The sequence below is a fragment of the Oncorhynchus masou genome, chromosome 1 (genome assembly GCF_036934945.1).
Source record: "Oncorhynchus masou masou isolate Uvic2021 chromosome 1, UVic_Omas_1.1, whole genome shotgun sequence".
Classification (NCBI taxonomy): Eukaryota; Metazoa; Chordata; class Actinopteri; order Salmoniformes; family Salmonidae; genus Oncorhynchus; species Oncorhynchus masou.
Genome location: NC_088212.1, coordinates 39,532,648 through 39,546,274, shown reverse-complemented (window position 1 = coordinate 39,546,274; position 13,627 = coordinate 39,532,648). Strand labels below are relative to the sequence as shown.

General features: G+C 41.1%; 1 protein-coding gene across 2 annotated transcripts in view; it reads right to left on the bottom strand.

The window, feature by feature from the left end:
• Positions 1-811: 811 nt before the first annotated feature.
• Positions 812-13,627, bottom strand: part of LOC135543973 (golgin subfamily A member 7-like) — a 38,062-nt gene continuing 25,246 nt past the window's right edge. Inside the window, exons 4-6 of one of the 2 annotated variants that reach the window (XM_064971287.1) lie at positions 7,897-7,998; positions 6,693-6,750; positions 812-4,914 (exon numbers count right to left, since the gene is read on the bottom strand). In XM_064971287.1, coding sequence (XP_064827359.1) covers positions 6,709-6,750; positions 7,897-7,998 — 144 coding nt within the window. In that variant the 3' untranslated portion in view covers positions 812-4,914; positions 6,693-6,708. The remainder of the gene's footprint in view (positions 4,915-6,692; positions 6,751-7,896; positions 7,999-13,627) is intronic. The other variant, XM_064971294.1, reaches the window with a different exon arrangement.

Genomic DNA, 13,627 nt, shown 5'->3' with positions numbered 1-13,627 from the left:
AATATATTACCTGGAACTGAAAGCAGCTTTCTGGGAAGTCCTGTTTTTCAAGCCCCTAAATTGCAACTTTTCCCTCTGAAAAAATCCACTCTGACCAGACATCAGTACACACACATAGGCTGTGTGAAACCAGTGCTTGTGCATCCATGCTACTATTGGATTGATGAAGAGGGCCAATCTCAGTCGAATGTGCTGTCCCAAAAGAAGACGTGAATATGTACATTTATAGATATCATTTCTATTACAGATTATCATACAGTTCCTTTTCCAATATGAAGTTGCAACATCCATGTTTGGACGTATTAATTCATAATATGTACCCATTGATTCTTGAAGAGTATAACTAATAAATATCTCATGAACTTAGTTCAACTGTCGGACCCAATCAGAACCCAAAATATAAGCTTTTACTCCAATTTTGTAAATGTAAACACTGCATAGCTTCAAAACATGTATAAAACTATACTTATGATGTTATGGATTGTCAATCCTTTAAGATATTTTTTATTTATTCAACCTTTAACTAGGAAAGTCAGTTAAGAACAAATCCTTATTTACAATGACGCCCTAGGAACAGTGGGTTAACTGCCTTGTTCAGGGGCAGAATGATAGATGTTCACCTTGTCAGCTCGGGGATTCAATTCAGCAACCTTTCGGTTACTGGCCCAACGCTCTAACCACTATAGCTCTGTCTATGAATTTGAGCTTTTTACCGAAACAGTGGTGGGGAGAAACACTTTGTTATTGTTTCAACTGTGGAATTGCCCCTTTAAGCTAAAACATCCAAATGATTTTCTGCATCATCCAGAAGTGTAGAAGAAGTATACGTTTGATTTATTATGATACAATTCACAAGTTAAGAAACAGTTTGCATTTGAACTAAAAAAAAAATACATATAAAAAGGTATACTAATTTATCAAATTAATGAGTTTAATGTTAAAAAGGCCAAATTAAATACATTTTCATTTTGCTCAAGATTGCCATTTTCAGAATACATTGAAATAATATTTACAATATATGAGAATAAGTAATCTGACTTTCATTATAACCTACCTCAAAATGTTCCATAAAATCTATAGTTGGACATTTCTGTAGTGTTAGATTATCTGTAATATAGCACTAACAGATTTCAGTCAGACAGAAGAAACTCAGCATTTAACATTCAAAACACATTATGAAATGGATGTAATTCCATGGAGCAATGTCAAATTTAACCAATTACTTATAAACTAGATGACTGACAAGGAGCTGTTTTGAAGCCACCACACCTCCATCTTGACACCCCAACAATGGTAAAAAAATATTTTGGAAGCTATAGAAAAGTCCAAATTAGTTTTATCCACATTTATTCCATTACAGACTCCGTAAAGCATACTTCAAAATTACATTATGTAAGCTAAACATAAAAAATAATTATGAAACATACAAATATATACAGTACCAGAGAAAAGTTTGGACACACCTACACATTCAAGGGTTTTTCTTTATTTTTACTATTTTCTACATTGTAGAATAATAGTGAAGACATCAAAACTATGAAATAACACATATGGCAGTAACCAAAAAAAGTGTTAAACAAATCAAAATAAATTTTAGATTTCAAAGTAGCCACACACAAAGTAGTCAATTTGGAAAATTTCAAGATCTTTGACAATGTCTTTAAGTGCAGTCGTAAAAACCACCAAGCGCTATTATGGAACTGGCTCCCATGAGGACCTCCACAGGAAGGGAAGACCCTGAGTTAACTCTGCTGCAGAGGATAAGTTCATTAGAGTTACCAGCCTCAGAAATTGCAGCCCAAATAAATGCTTCACTGAGTTCAAGTAACAGACATGTCAACATTAACTGTTCAGAGGAGACTCTGTGAATTAGGCCTTCATTGTCAATTTGCTGCAAAGAAACCACTACTAAAGGAAACCAATAATAAGAAGAGACTTGCTTGGCCCAAGAAACATGAGCAATGGATATTAGACCGGTGGAAATCTGTCCTTTGGTCTGATGAGTCCAGATTTGAGATTTTTGGTTCCAACTGCTTTCTTTGTGAGACGCAGAGTAGGTGAACGGATGATCTCCGTATGTGTGGATCCCACCATGAAGAATGGGGGAGGAGGTGTGATGGTGCTTTTCTGGTGACACTGTCAGTGATTTATTTAGAATTCAAGGCACACTTAAAGCAGCGATACACCAACCCATCTGGTTTGCACTTAGTGGGACTATCATTTGTTTTTCAATAAGACAATGACCCAACACACCTCCAGGCTGTGTAAGGGCTATTTGACCAAGAAGGAAAGTTATGCATCAGATGACCTGACCTCCACAATCACCTGACCACAACCCAATTGAGATGGTTTGGGATGAGTTGGACCACAGAGTGAAGGAAAAGCAACCAACAAGTGCTCAGCATATGTGGGAACTCCTTCAAGACTGTTGGAAAAGCATTCCAGGTGAAGCTGGTTGAGAGTATGCAAAGTTGCCATCAAGGTGGCTACTTTGAGAATCTCAAATAAAAAATATATTTTGAGTTACATAATTCCATGGTTTTGATGTCGTCACTATTATTCTACAATGTAGAAAATAGTAAAAAATAATGAAAAACCCTTGAGAGAGTAGGTGTCCAAACTTTTGACCAGTACTGTATTTTTAAAAACATTTGTCAAAGTATAATTTTTTTAAAGTTCTAATGCTACCATCCCCACTACAATAAAAAAATACTTAAATACATGTAATTTTGTCTTCGATACATTTAATTGAAAATGGCTTCTTCTGAGGAGTGCCACTATGGCCGACCTTTGGCTTCAAAGCCTTTCATTGGCCAATACACCAATACATCAGCAATCCAGGGTTTATATTAATCATTGTGTTTAACCCACGTATTGTCAATGTATATCTATATCATCACCAAAAGTTAACAATCTAATGTCCTTCATTCATACAATTGATCGATACAAAAAACAAAGAAATCAAGAAGTTGAGGTTGTTTAGGAATCGTCTTCGATTTTTAACATGCTTGCTGCCGGAAATAAAGCGAGCAAAAGTTAGGATAAGCTAAATAAGATGGCTGCTAAAATAGTATGCTAAGATACACTTGACCTGAACCCACTGAGCTGACAGAGGCAATCTTCACAGAAACTACAGGCACTGGAGACAAACAAGAGCACTTCTCGGCCTAACGCTTCACTTGAAGGCAATCAAATGTGCTTACATAGCTAGACATAGCCTACCCACACACATACAAACTTGTCAATCAACGCACGGCAAAATGAACAGTAGTCACCAAACAAACACTGTGCACGGCACATTTACGTTTTACAAAAGGACCATCTGAGCATTGATGCAACATGCAAGAAGAATGCAAGCATAATTTGGGCCATTTGGTTTTGTAAAGCAAGCGATCTCTGTACAGGCAAAAGTAAACAGACTTAAGATACAGTAAGTAAATGGTTAGAAATACAGAGATAGGAAATACATTTTTAGAAGATTAGGAGTCTGGGGATGTATTACAGAAAACAACCTAACTGTCAAATCGTATCTTATTTCACTTTAGAGGGGCCTTTAGGATTTTAATGTGTAATACAGCCCCAGCATCATATACTGTACATGCGTTAGTTGAGTGGAGTATAGAACAGTGTGAGGGAGTCGAGTACAGGGGAGATTGTAGAGACGCAGTAGTCAGAAAGTAGATGTGGATCCTGGATGGGAGCCAGGAGGGCTGGTATGATGTTCTGCAGGCTAAAGTTTCAGGTGGTCCTCAGTCTGGAGGTGCGGTGGTGGTCCCACCTACCCAGGACCAGGGGCCTCATTTATCAACCGTGCGTACATTTCTCACTAAATTCTGCCGTACGTGGGGATGCTAGGATTTGCATGCACAACTAAATTATTGGGATTTATCAAACTACTGCACACAACATATACGAACGTTTTTGTTACCTTTTATGGTAATAAGAACACCCTCATTTGATGTATGATTTGGAGATGTTGGAACTGGGCCATGACAGTTTCTAAAAGAAAGTGCAATGGCACATTTTATCACGTTTATGTAGAGCTGAGGGCAGAATACTTACCTTTTTCAAACAAAAAATGCATGCAGCCTATAGAGAGTGCCAAACACTGGTAGCACATTCTGAAAGTTTGATTCCCTATTTGAACAGCTCAAAAGTAAATGCTACAGCACACTTCTATGGAAAATACTAATTCCTGTTCAATATTTTGAAGTAGATAATTGTGTTTCTATCTCCTGCTTTGGTATATGCTCTGAATTGAAATAGGCTATGATGTGGCAATACTGTATCCTACACACTGTCAAATTTAAATAGGCTACCGGTCTATTTACTTTTGAGCATGTTTGGCTCTCCTCCTTTCTCCAGGAGAAACAGAAGTTAGGTTGAAAATACTGTATCCCTGAAAACCAGAAAGATCCTCTTTCCACCAACGCCGCTAAGAGTGGAAAAGGAGAGACATGTCCTGCTATATGATTATAATTTAGGCTTATATAATACAAGTAAAAGAGACGCATTAGGCTACATGCTGCTATGTGATCTCCTTACCAACAGCAAATGCATCTGTTCTATCATTAGGCCTTTATGTTTTTATTAGCCTACCATTATTATAATTATTGTGCATCAAACACCTACATTTTTTTCTCAAAATAACAATATTTGCTTGCGATACATGTTGATCTACCACTAGAAGTTGTGCGTACGGCTGGTCTGAGATTTCCGTGGAGATAAGCACACTTTCCCTTCAAGTTCAAAATGGATAAATACCAACATTTGAGGGAAAACTGGCATACGCAAGGTTTAGACTATTTTTTGTGTGAACGCACCTTTGATAAATGAGGCCCCAGGTGATGCTGAGCAGAGCCAGAACCAGATAGAACCAGCCCCTCAAGAGCTCTTGTCCAGTCAGTCTGGGATCTGCCAAAAGTGAAAAGGTCAGTGAGAAAAAAACACCCTTAAACAGCAGGAAAAAAAAAAATGTAAGACAAAACGGCAGCCAGTAGGATGCAGATAAACTTCAGTGACGTTTTTAGTGAAGCCATAGTTTATTTTTTGGGATCTGCCAAAGAAATGTCACAGTTAGCTAGCTACTCATCTCTATGGCTCTAAACACCCACCATCATACATCACTGTGCTCAACAATGTGCACTAGTTACTACTTGACTGTATCATCAACTTCTGTTATATCAAAGCTATTCGGTCATTTCAAAGTTGTTCTTCAGAGAAAACATGTATCTTTATTTTAAATATCATAAACCCTTTCACATATTCACAATTGACAGCATTTATTCTCTCCAAAGACTAATGATTTGAAGGTCAAGATAGTCCAGGTGCCCGCTCTCTAAAGCAGTGCTAGTCAGTGTGCTGGCAGGTTGGCACCCGGAAGAACCAGTACAACACACAGCGCATTGGTCCTGCTCCTGAATAGTGAGCACTGTGGTGGAGGAGCATAGGGAGATAGACTTGGCACCTCCATCTGTTAATGACTCATTTTGAAACCATTAACTGCTGAATGCCTGTTTTCCTACACTGCGGTCTGGTGCAATTACACCAGAGGACCATTCATCACACACTTCACCCTGAACAGTGAAATTCCACAACAGGTCCACTGAGGTCCGCCATCGGGGCCTTCTGCTCTGCTATGTAAGGAAGAGCATGCAGCAGAGTAGCGGGACAATGCTATCGCAACACTTCACATTGGGCCTTTCCAGTGGGCCTGCTGCACAGACGGAAGGACAGATTGCCTAAAAGACCATGGCAATGGTCCAACGGATTTCTCTCAACAGCTACTTATAAAAGAGCAGTTTACATTCCTCACAATTACATGTATAGAGGTGCCCGTCAGGAATTTCTAATGAAAATAATAACCCCTGTATGCACTTTGTTCCACCAGGCCAGAGCTGAACCAGCACTTGATGAACAACCAGGGCCATGTTTCTTCAGCAGATCCATTAAAGAATTGTTGCTCTCTCTACATGCAGAACATTAACAGAGACAGTTTGGGTTTGGCTTGACTGAAGTGTCTGTTGAAAAACACCAGGTTGAGACATTGTCATTAAGAGTTCGCAAACAGTTTCGCAGCGTGACAGTTGTTGTTGAAAATAGTCGCGATCTTAAATGGGGGAAATGATGTTCTTTGTCATATGCAATAACCTACACAAGGCGGACAGATGTGCTTGATTGAGGCGAATAGATTCATGACATATGTAGTCCTCTTGAAATACATTGGGAGAAAAACCCTGTGCTGTCTGCCAGTACATTTTAATTAACTCTCCGATGTTCAAAACCCATAACGGAGAGGCGTGATACTGTACAGAGCATGGTAGATGGGAACTGCACAGCATGAGAGTAAATACAAATTGCTGTGGGACAATGACTTGGTCTCAATGATTTTCGTAACAGCATGGGGTGAAACCAAGAAGAATATAAATTCCAGTCTTGGAAAGCAAGAGCAGCCATATTTCAATTCAATAACATGCCACATCTATCCATCATTAGATTAAAGAAATTGCTCTCACGCACTCACTACTCAAATACTTATAGATTTCACCCTTTGCGCAGTTTTTTGACAGTATTCTTCCTCAGATTGCTCCAGAGTCATTTGGAAAGTAATACAGAACGGCCATGAATACATGAGACATATGCACAGGATGTTGTACACATCCTGTGTGACATGACCATGTCTTGAAACTCACCATAGTACTGAAGATTTTATCTGCCCAGGCTCCTGTCTTCAAAGATGGTTACTTCAACCTTGATCATGTTTAGTTAAAGGCAATGCAGAATTCCTCTAAAATATGACATCTACAGACGCATACTGCTGTGAGTTAAGCACTTGGGCAGCAATAGTCAAAACATCAAATCAGACACTCGAAAATGCAGACATTACTTGTTCAGGTGCATTGAGAAGACATGGGGGGGGAAACAGGGCAGGTGTGACATTCCTGTCAATCTCCACTCTGCTATCACAGCCGCTCCCAGGCCAAAATCAGCAGCTCTGCAGTGCTGGAGAAATAATCCAGGAGGTCGCCATAAAACCAAGGTCTGCTTTCCAAATGACACCCTATTCCCTAAATAGTGCACTACTTTTGATCAGAGCCCCATACGGTGCCATTTGGGATGCAGACAATGAAATCATACAAGAGGTCCTCAGCTGTAAACGATTTCAGTCATATTTCACTGCCTGCTCCAGCCCTCAGTACAATTCATTTTGGATGTTGAGTCAGTCACTCAGGCTGCACCCCATACACTTGGAGAACGTAGACCATTTCTGCACCCTCTGATTTTGAGCAGATGAAATTGATTAAATATAACTTTTATCTGGTATTATTACAGGGTACCACTGTGAGCTGCCCAGACTCCTGGTTTCCATTTACAGGCAGGGGTTCGAGAGGGGAGCACACCACACAGAGCCCTGGGTAATGCGTCCCAAATGGCACCCTCATCCCTATGGGGTTCTGGTCAAAAGTAGCACACTGTAATGGGAATAGGGTGCCATTTGGGATGCACATGTGGAAACACCAACTCGGTCACACACCAGCAGCAGGACAATGTGAAACTTAATTGTTCTAACTAGTACTACACAGCACACATCAACATGGAGCTAGCCCAGCCCTGACTTAAATATACATCAGCCTGCATGACGAAACCTAAGAAACGCATAAAGGAAATATCACTGAAAAAAAGCACAACACTTATTTTCTGATTTTCTAATTCTAAATATAGTACCTTGTTTAACCCGTGAACGTAGCACATATTGAGGCTGCATTCCAAAGGCACACTATTCCCAATATATAGTGCACTACTTTACAAAGTAGTGCCCTTCAAAGGGTGCCATTTTTTTATCTTTCCAGACACGTTGCTTTAATGGCTATCACACTGCTTTCTGAAGAAGGATACAACTCGGAGGCCTCGCTCAATAGGGTCAGTGAGGAGCAGACCTCGTGGAGCATAGATCTTATCATTCTGCTCCTGGATGAACTTAGCAATCTTCTTCAAAACCTGAAAAGAGACAATAAGAAGAAAAAACTTTTTCAGTTTTCCAACTTACCTTCTCATACATAGTTTTGGTTGAATATACATAGTTTGGTTCCTCTCTAGGTTTCTTCCTAGGTTTTGGACTTTCTAGGGAGTTTTTCCTAGCCACCGTGCTTCTACACCTGCATTGCTTGCTGTTTGAGGTTTTAGACTGGGTTTCTGTACAGCACTTTGAGATATCAGCTGATGTACGAAGGGATATTATAAATAAATTTGATTTGAATAGTTGCATGTTAGAAGATTACATTATTAGAATTTATTACATCAAATGTACTTTTAACTTAGAACATTTGCTTTCACAAAACAAGGGGTAGCCTACTGGTAGACTGTCATCTCTCAACGTTTACTTATTATTATAATTTGTTTTAAACACATTTTTATTTTTATTTTTTACATTTTACAAACATTAATTCATACAGTGCCTTTAGAAACTATTCAGACCCCTTGACTTTTTCCACATTTTGTTATGCTACAGCCTTATTCTAAAATCAATTAAATTGTTTTCTTCCTTCATCCCAAGTGGCGCAGCGGTCTAAGGCACAGCATCTCAGCGCTAGAGGCGTCACTACAGACCCTGGTTCAATCCTGGGCTGTATCACAACTGGCTGTGATTGGGAGTCCCATAGGGCGGAGGACAATTAGCCCAGCGTCGTCCGGGTTAGGGTTTGGTCGGGGTAGACCGTCATTGTAAATAAGAATTTGTTCTTAACTGACTTGCCAAGTTAAATAAATAGGTTTCAAGAAAAATACATCTACACACAATACACCATAATGACAAAAGCAAAAAATAGGTTTGTAGAAATTTTAGCACTTTCCTGTTCTAAGTGGGCTGGAGGAGCCACCCCTGGTCTTTGCTATGCCACCGGTAGCCAATTTTATGGGTGTGCTCAGTTGAAAAGTCATTTAAAACTTGACTTCCATCTACATGAGCACTCATAAAATATAAAAATTCAGAACTACAACTTTTCTCTGGCACAGTATAAGACAAATATGAATGACACCAATTGGAAAGCTTTTATTGGGCATTTTTGGGAAACAGGCTGTACCGTGTATTGGCCTATATAACCAGCTGTCTGACATACTGTGCATTCGGAAAGTATTCAGACCCCTTGACCTTTTCCACATTTTGTTACGTTACAGCCTTATTCTGAAATGGATTAATTAACATTTTTTTCCTCAATCTACACAATACCACATAATGACAAAGCAACATATTTGCACATTTATAAAACATTTAAAATAATATATTTATTTACATAAGTATTCAGACCCTTTGCTATGAGACTCAAAATTGAGCTAAGGTGCATCCTGTTTCCATTGATCATCCTTGAGATGTTTCTACAACTTGATTGGAGTCCACCTGTGGTAAATTCAATTGATTCGACGTGATTTGGAAAGGCACACACCCGTCTATATAAGGTCCCACAGTTAACTGTGCATGTCAGAGCAAAAAACAAAAGGGTACCAAAAAATGTCTGCAGCATTGAAGTTTGGAACCACCGAGATTCTACATAGAGCAGGCTGCCCGTCCAAACTGAGCAATCGGGGGAGAAGGGCCTTGGTCAGGAAGGTGACCAAGTACCCGATGGTCACTCTGACAGAGCTCCAGAGTTCCTCTGTGGAGGTGGGAGAACCTTCCAGAAGGACAACCATCTATCTATAGCAATCCACCAATCAGGCCTTTAAGGTAGCGGCCAGACGGAAGCAGCTCCTCAGTAAGAGGCACGACAGCCCGCTTGGAGTTTGCTAAAAGGCACCTAAAGGACTCTCAGACAATGAGAAACAAGATTCTCTGGTCTGTTGAAACCAAGATTGGAGTCTTTGGCCTGAATGCCAAGCGTCACATCTGGAGGAAACCTGGCACCATCCTTACGGTGTAGCATGGTGTTTGCAGCATCATGCTGTGGGGATTTTTTCATCTGCAGGTACTGGGAGACTAGTCAGGATCGAGGGAAGGATGAACAGAGAAAAGTACAGAGAGATCCTTGATGAAAACCTGCTCCAGAGCACTCAGGGCCTCAGACTGGGGAGAAGGTTCACCTTCCAAAAGGACAACGACCCTAAGCACACAGCCAAGACAACACATGAGTGGCTTCGGGACAAGTCTCTGAATGTCCTTGAGTGGCCCAGCCAGTGCCCGGACATGAAACCGATCGAACATCTCTGGAGAGACCTGAAAATAGCTGTGCAGTGACTCTCCCCATCCAACATGACAGAGCTTGAGAACATCTGCATCGAAGAATGGGAGAAACTCCCCAAATACAGTTGTGCCAATCTTGTAGCGTCATACCCAAGACGACTTGCTGTAATCGGTGCCAAACGTGCTTCAACATTTTACTGAGTAAAGGGTCTGAATACTTTCTTTTAATATACATTTGCAGAAATTTCTAAAAACTTGTTTTTGCTTTGTCATTATGGGGTATTGTGTGTAGATTGATGAGGGGGAGGGGGGACAATTTAATACATTTTAGAATAAGGCTGTAATATAACAAAATGTGGAAAAAGTCAAAGGGTCTGAATACTTTCCGAATGCACTGTACATAACCCTATTTCACCTCTATACATGTTCCCAAAGGTTGCTTACATTTTTTCACTTCCCATCATGGATTTGAAAGGCAATGTCTGGCATAAGGAAACTCCCTCAAGCTAATCCATGCCTAAACCAATCTAATGATTTTACATTTGTGGGGAGCTAATGCAGAACGCCACAGAATGTTTTTGTGCTGGTCAAGGGCAGACAGGTCTGGAGTGAACAAAGGACTATATCTATTCCTAGCTCAATTTGTTTTGAATGGAGCAAGCTTATTTAAGATGATGCCTGGTTATTCTTTAAAAGTGCCTCCCTCACCATCTACTTAGCGAGTTAGTTAGGATGATATCTATGAGGGTGCCCATGTTTACGGATTTGGGGTTGTACCTGGTAGGTTCATTGATCATTTGTGTGAGATTGAGGGCATCAAGCTTAGAATGTAGGATGGCCGGGGTGTTAAGCATGTCCCAGTTTAGGTCACCTAGTAGCACGAGCTCAGAAGATAGATGGGGGGCAATCAATTCACATATGGTGTCAAGGGCACAGCTGGGGGCAGAGGGTGGTCTATAGCAAGCGTCAACAGTGAGAGACTTGTTTCTGGAAATGTGAATTTTTAGAAGTAGAAGCTTGAATTGTTTGGGGACAGACCTGGATAGTAAGACAGAACTCTGCAGGCTCTCTCTGCAGTAGATTGCAACACCGCCCCCTTTGGCAGTTCTTTCTTGGCGGAAAATGTTATAGTTAGAGATGGAGATTTCAGGGTTTTTGGTGGTTTTCCTAAACCAGGATTCAGACACAGCTAAGACATCCGGGTTGGCAAAGTGTGCTAAAGCAGTGAGTAAAAGAAACTTAGGGAGTAGGCTTCTAATGTTAACATGCATGAAACCAAGGTTTTTACGGTTACAGAAGTCAACAAATGAGAGCATCTGGGGAGTAGGAGTGAAGCTAGACACTGCAGGTCCTGGATTAACCTCTACATCATCAGAGGAACAGAGAAAAGTAGGATAAGGGTAAGGATAAAGGCTATACGAACTGGCCGTCTTGCACGTTCGGAACAGAGAGTAAAAAGAGCAGGTCCCTGGGCACGATAGCATAGATTCAAGGCATAGTGTACAGACAAAAGGTATGGTAGGAAGAGAATACATTGGAGGTAAACCTAGGTATTGAGTAATGAAGAGAGAGATATAGTCTCTAGAGATGTTTAAACCAGGTGATGTCATCGCATATGTAGGAGGTGGAACAACATGGTTGGTTAAGGCATATTGAGCAGGGCTAGAGGCTCTAAAGTGAAATAAGACAGTAATCACTAACCAGGACAGTAATGGACGAGGCATATTGATATTAGAGAGAGGCATGCGTAGCCAAGTGATCATATGGGTCCAGTGAGTGGTTGGGCTGGCTGGGGACACGGCGAGTCAGACCGTTAGCAGGCCGGGGCTAACAAGTTAGCAGTTAGTAGGCCGGGACTAACAAGCTAGCAGTTAGCAGGCCGGGGTTAGCAAGCAAGCAGATCAGCAGACCGGGGCTAGCAAGCTAGCAGTTAGCAGACCGGGGCTAGCAAGTTAGCAGAAGGGCCTTTGGGGGACGTCGCGATGGAGGCAAGTCTGTTTTCGCCTCCTCGTGCGGTGACGTCAATAGACCAGTCGTGGATTACTAGGGTTCCAAGCAGCTCTAGATAGCTAGCAGGCCACGGTTAGCAGAATGGGCCTTCAGCGGACATCGTGCCTGAGGTGCCTGTTGGAATCCTCGGGCAGATTATGATGGTATTCCAGTCGTAGAGGATCGGCGGGGTTCCGTGCCCAGTACCGGCAGTAGAAGGGGTCCGGATATTGTAGCCCAGGAGCCCAAGCCGGGCTAGCTTCAGGCTAATTGGTGCTTGCTCCGGGATGGAAACGCTAGCCAGGAGTAGTCACCAGGGATTGCGAAGATCCAGATGAAAAGGTTCCGAGTTTGCGGTAGGAATCCGGGGGTATGGAGAGTAAAATAGGTCCGTTATGCTCTGGTTTGAGTCACATTGTACAAACTGTTGAGAGCTTTAGGGAGCTGTTGAGAGCTTTAGAGTTTTAGGAAGATATTTAAAAACGATATGCGAAGACAAATATATAAAAATATATATAAAAGGGACATGACAGGACAAAGACAAAGACGTCTAACTGCTACGCCATCTTGGAAACAATTTATAGCTCAGATTTTCTCCCCATCATAATCAAGGGGGTAAATAACAGTGGTTTCCTTGAACAGAAGAGAATTTGAGCTTTGCAAAAATGGCAGAAGTATTACTCTACTCGTAATATTTAACTAATTTGTTTTTGCCACAGGAAAAAAGCAACTGCAGCTCGTATTTGCGGACCACGACGAAAAAGCGGCAACATAGATGAATGAATAACAGCGCACATGGGAAACAGAGCTTCTAATGTGATTAAAGCAAAAATAGCCTACATGAGAGTAAACATGGTCTCTAGTTGAGGTATCCTTTCTTTGCATCAGTTCAAAAGATTGACAAGTGACGGAAGTGACCACCTGGGATCTGTGTGGGAGAGCTGGGCAGATCAGCTCAATCAGACCGCACAACTGAACAATCCTCAAATTGTCAGAATTGACATGAAATATACTTCATACATGCTTATGATTGGACAAAACAAATGAAAAGGAGCTTCATGTCAAATTAATGGCCATTAGTCTGACGTGGAATTCATATCTCGTCACATTTTCGTTGACTAAAATGAAAAGTAATTTGCAATACTTTGTTTTTTTCCGGGGCATCTCGTCTCTTCATCATTATAGTTTTAATAAGGAAAAATAGGTGGTTGACGTATTTTTCGTCCTAAAAAAGTGTTGATGTAATTAACACTGGCACAAATCAAGAGGAAGGAGAGATTAAAGGGACATAACACGTATTTCTTATTGGGGTGCACGGCAAGGCACTGGAGTGACGAACCACCCTTGCTGCCTCCACCTGGCCTGCTTCCCTCTTTCCCCTGTGATTCCCTGCCGCTGACGCTATTACGTGGGCTGAATCACTGGCTTACTAGTGCTCTTTCATGCTGTTCCTAGGAGGGGTGC